Source organism: Colobus angolensis, unplaced genomic scaffold, assembly GCF_000951035.1.
Source record: "Colobus angolensis palliatus isolate OR3802 unplaced genomic scaffold, Cang.pa_1.0 Scaffold166, whole genome shotgun sequence".
Taxonomy (NCBI): Eukaryota; Metazoa; Chordata; class Mammalia; order Primates; family Cercopithecidae; genus Colobus; species Colobus angolensis.
Window position 1 is genome coordinate 3,433,476 of NW_012114777.1, and position 5,002 is coordinate 3,438,477.

The 5,002-nt window shown below is 36.4% G+C and overlaps 1 protein-coding gene across 1 annotated transcript in view; it reads left to right on the top strand.

Moving 5' to 3' along the window:
• The window catches only part of LYPLA1 (lysophospholipase I), a 77,940-nt gene extending 76,425 nt beyond the window's left edge, over positions 1-1,515 (top strand). The window contains exon 8 of the mRNA XM_011937584.1: positions 1,324-1,515. Coding sequence (XP_011792974.1) covers positions 1,324-1,377 — 54 coding nt within the window. The 3' untranslated portion in view covers positions 1,378-1,515. The remainder of the gene's footprint in view (positions 1-1,323) is intronic.
• Positions 1,516-5,002: the final 3,487 nt, after the last annotated feature.

A 5,002-nucleotide genomic window follows, 5' to 3' on the forward strand; every position in this document is an offset into this window, starting at 1 on the left:
GTGACAGAGTGAGACCCCCCCCCAAAAAAAAGGGAGGAAGGATGGATGAATATAAACAGGAGATGGAGAGAGAGAAGAGAGTGCTTGGGAGCTCATAGAGATGTGCTTATCTTTTCAGTCAAGCCGGAGGTGCAGTCACTCAATAAAATGAAAGAGGCTGGAGACCTGGGTAGGTTTGGAGGCTTGAAAAGACCTAAAATAAAAATTGATTCCTAGTGAGACAGTCACACTGACAGTTTTACAACCACTCAGCCTGGTTAAATCATTTACTTTAGGCACGGAGAAAGAAGTGGTAATATGATTTATTCAGAAAGACAAGGGTGCCTGGGAACCTAGGTTGTTCCCCTAATGACATAGAGTATTACAGTGTTGAATCCAGAAAAGGGAGGGCAGGGGAAGTCCTGGAACTCTTAATTTGTGCAAGAGGGACTGAAGGTCTCTAAAGCAGCTGTTTTCCTCATGGGCTTTGCATCACAAATACCCTGGAGTTTCATAAAAGCTCCCTAGATGAGTGTACAACGACTCTGGACTGAATGAGGAGGAGCAGAAAATGAGGAGAAGTAGGCTCACAGGAAACTCTTTGGGACTTCAGAGTATTGTGAAATAGAACACTTTCATACGGGGGCTCTTTTCCCAATGACTAAATTACAAGGCCGAAGGTTAGCTGCATTGCTAATACTTGGCACTGTGAGGCTAAGTAAGGCCTTGAAATATAAGAGCTAATAGGCAGAAGTGAGTTTGAGGGAGGTGAAAAAACTGAACCAAGTGCAAGAGGCTAAGAGGAGAAAGTTTCTTCTATGATAAATATTGGGTATATTAATGTTCATATCTTCCCAGGAACATCTTAGGTACGTGCTCTCTATCAGATGGTTAGTTGTGTGTAATTCCTTATGAAAGACACAAAATAGTTAATGCTATGGATTTAGCACGTAATTCAATTTAAAGAATGTAGAAGTTCTGCTTTGTCACTTATACTTAGTTGTCAGTAATTGTACACTTACTGAGACTTTTCAGTTTAAGTACCATTGCTTCTAAACTTCCCTGCCCGCGCCCCGCCAGTGTCTTTATTTTGTTCCAGTATAGGAAGATGCAGAACTAGATACTGGATGGGAGCTGTAATTTCAGTGTACAAAAATCATCATAGGAAATGTTCTGAAATTTCTGTTGGAGCCTCATTTCTCTTTTATCTCTTATTTAATTGTAGTGGAACTGTGATTTCACCTTAACTATGCACACCATAGATTTGATTAGTGGCATTTTAGTAGGAATTTAATTTCTGACTTATATAACTATCTACCTATTAAATTACTTTATTCCAAACAGGAAATGATGGATGTCAAGCAATTCATTGATAAACTCCTACCTCCAATTGATTGACGTCACTAAGAGGCCTTGTGTAGAAGTACACCAGCATTATTGTAGTAGAGTATAAACCTTTTCCCATGCCCAGTCTTCAAATTTCTAATGTTTTGCAGTGTTAAAATGTTTTGCAAATACATGCCAATGACACAGATCAAATGATGTCTCCTCAGTGACACAGATCAAATGATGTCTCTTCATGAGAAATTTATGATCTTTTAAGTTTCTATACATATGTTCTTATAAGAAGATCCAGAATCTACTATATTAAAATAAATGAAGCAGGTAGCGTCTTTTTTCTCAAATGGAATTCAGCAAAATAATACAGTACTGCCACCAGATTTTTTATTACATCATTTGAAAATTAGCAGTATGCTTAATGATAATTTGTTCAGGTAGAAATGAGCAGTTAAGGTATAAACAATTTATGCATGCTGTGACTTAGCCTATGGATTTATTCCAAAATTGCTTAGTCACCATGCAGTGTCTGTATTTTTATATGTGTGTTCATATATACATAATGATTGTAATGCATAGTAAGAATGAGGTGGTATTACATTATTCCTAATAATAGGGATAATGCTGTTCATTATCAAGAAAGAGTAAAATTGTTCTCTTCAATTAATGGCCCTTTTATTTTGGGACCAGGCTTTTATTTTCCCTGATATTATTTCTATTTAATACTCTTTTTTCTCAAGAAAAAAAAAGGTTTGTTTTTTCTTTATTGTTCTTCATAGCAGACCAAGTATTGCCTCTCTGCCATAGACAGCTACTGTCAATACATGCTATAATTTAACATTCTGGGTCACAGATATACAGTATTTAAAATCTATTTATGCTTTATAGAGAAACCAGACATTAAAACTTCATGCACTACTTATTTCAAATTACTGTACCTTATCCAAATTTACACCTAGCTATTAGGATCTTCAACCCAGGTAACGAATAATTCTATGGTTTTATTTTCCTGTAAACAACTGAAAGAGTAATTAGATCATATTCTAGTATGTTCTGAAATATCTTTAAGACTGATCTTAAAAACTAACTTCTAAGATGATTTCATCTCATAGCATACAGCTTACTTTGTACACGTTTGAAACCAACTACTATAGAAGATGAGGAATCTATTTGTAATTTTTTGCTTTATTTTCATCTGCCAGTGGACTTATTTGAAATTTTCACTTTAGTCAAATTATTTTTTGTATTAATTTTTCATGCAAACATAAAAATAGCAATCATTTTAAATTGTCAAAATTTCCAGATTACTGGTAAAAATTATTTGAAAACAAACTATGGGTAATAAAGGCTAGTCAGAACCCTATACATAAAATGTAGTTACCATACAGATTAATATGTAGCAAAAATGTATGCTTGATATTTCTGAACTGTGTTAATTTTTCTGCCGTATTCCAGCTGACCAAAACAATATTAAGAATGCATCTTTATAAATGGGTGCTAGTCGATAATGGAAATAATTTAGTAATGGACTATATGGGATGTTAATAATGAAGCCATATGTTTATGTCTGGATTTTAAAATTTTAAACAATCATTTACTATGTCATTTTTCTTTACCTTGAAGAACATAAAATGTTATTTCGGTTCTACAAGTCAGCAAGATACGATTTATGGCAAGAAATATTCCATTGAAATGTTGTGCTGTAACATGGGAAAATGTAAATGTTTTTCATGGTTTCTATCAATGTGAAATAAAATGTAATTCTGACTTTTCTGTGACTTTGAGTATTTTAATATTTGGAATGTTAACATTTGGAATGAATGTCTATAATGAAAAGAAGGAAAATAACAATGTACATAAAAGAATATATATTCAGAGAGAGAAATTTTGATGATGATGTGGTTGACTTAGAATGGAACCAGGCATAAAAAAAATCTCATGTTATTCAGTTTTAATTGGCTAAAAAAAACTTTCCCAAATTTGATTTTCAGTGTTTCTACCTATTTAAGAAGTTTTTTGTTTGTTTGTTTGTTTTTTGTTGTTTTTTTTTGAGACGGAGTCTCACTCTGTCGCCCAGGCTGGAGTGCAGTGCCCGGATCTCAGCTCACTGCAAGCTCCGCCTCCCAGGCTTATGCCATTCTCCTGCCTCAGCCTCCCAAGTAGCTGGGACTATAGGCACGCGCCACCTCGCCCGGCTAGTTTTTTGTATTTTTTAGTAGAGACGGGGTTTCACCGGATTAGCCAGGATGGTCTCGATCTCCTGACCTCATGATCCGCCCGTCTCGGCCTCCCAAAGTGCTGAGATTATAGGCTTGAGCCGCCACCGCGCCTGGCCTAAGAAGTTTTATTTGGTGTTTGTCTTTTGCCTTTTTCTTAACCCCCCCCTTTTTTTTTTTTTTTAAGACGGAGTCCCATTCTGTCACCCAGGCTGGGGTGCAGTGGCGTGATATCAGCTCACTGTAACCTCTGCCTCCCAGGTTCAAGTGATTCTCCTGCCTCAGCCTCCTGAGTAGCTGGGATTACAGGAGCCCACCACCATGCCTGGCTAATTTTTGTATTTTTAGTAGAGACAGGGTTTTGCCATGTTGACCAAGCTGGTCTCGAACTCCTGACCTCAGGTGATCCACCAGCTTCAGCCTCCCAAAGTGCTGGGATTATAGGCGTGAACCACTGTGCCCGGTCTTTTTCTTTAATGTAGTATTCACTGAGATTTTTAAATTAGTGTCATAAATCAGTTATCCAAGTAGTTTTTCTCCTTTATTTCAACATTGACTTCTTACTTTTCTGAATATAGGAATTCCTTCTGTTCTGTTAAGCAGTCCTTCACTTTCTGCTTTTGGATACTTAAGTGACCACCTCACTTTTTTGTGACACAGCTTGTTCAATTTTTGGATAGTTCTCGTGGTAAGAAAATTCTGGACCAAATATGTTGTCTCTAACTTCAGTTTGTTTTATGAAAGGTTTATTTTTCACATCAGCACTGTATTTCATATGATAACCTTTAGTTCATGATCCTTTTAAAAATAATTTTGTTCACTACTAAATGTGGTCAGAGCTTGGTACTGTTGTGATCTAATTACCATTGGGTAACAATAGTTTTATGTATATGTAAATAGTTGGGAAATTTGCCTACTATTGCAGCCATTCTTATTGCTGCATTTTAAACCCTCTTAAGTACCATTTTATTTTGTAGAAATTACTAAAAACTGAAAATGTAATTATTTAATATATGCTAGACACTCTAGGAAGCATTTTATATCCTTTCAGCATATAGTCCTCTGATCAACCATCTTGATTTTACAGAAGAGGAAACTCTAGAGAGGGAAACTATTTACTTAGGATTCCAGAGCTATTGATGTGCAAGAGCCAGGATTCAAATTCATGTGCCTAACTTTATGGTCTAAATTTATGACTTTGCTCTGTGCCTCAGTGAGGTAATTTAAATGCTTTGAAACACACGAATGATGTGTGCATTTCATATAATACAGGACACATGGAAACACTGAGTAGAACTATGATAAAAATCAGCTCACCATAAAGTACAATCTCCAGTGGCCAGAGAGAACTAAAAGGAAACTGAAAACCCACATGACACACTTAACTTTGGGGCTTAAGATGAGATAAAGTGGGCCGGGCGCGGTGGCTCAAGCCTGTAATCCCAGCACTTTGGGAGGCCGAGACGGGC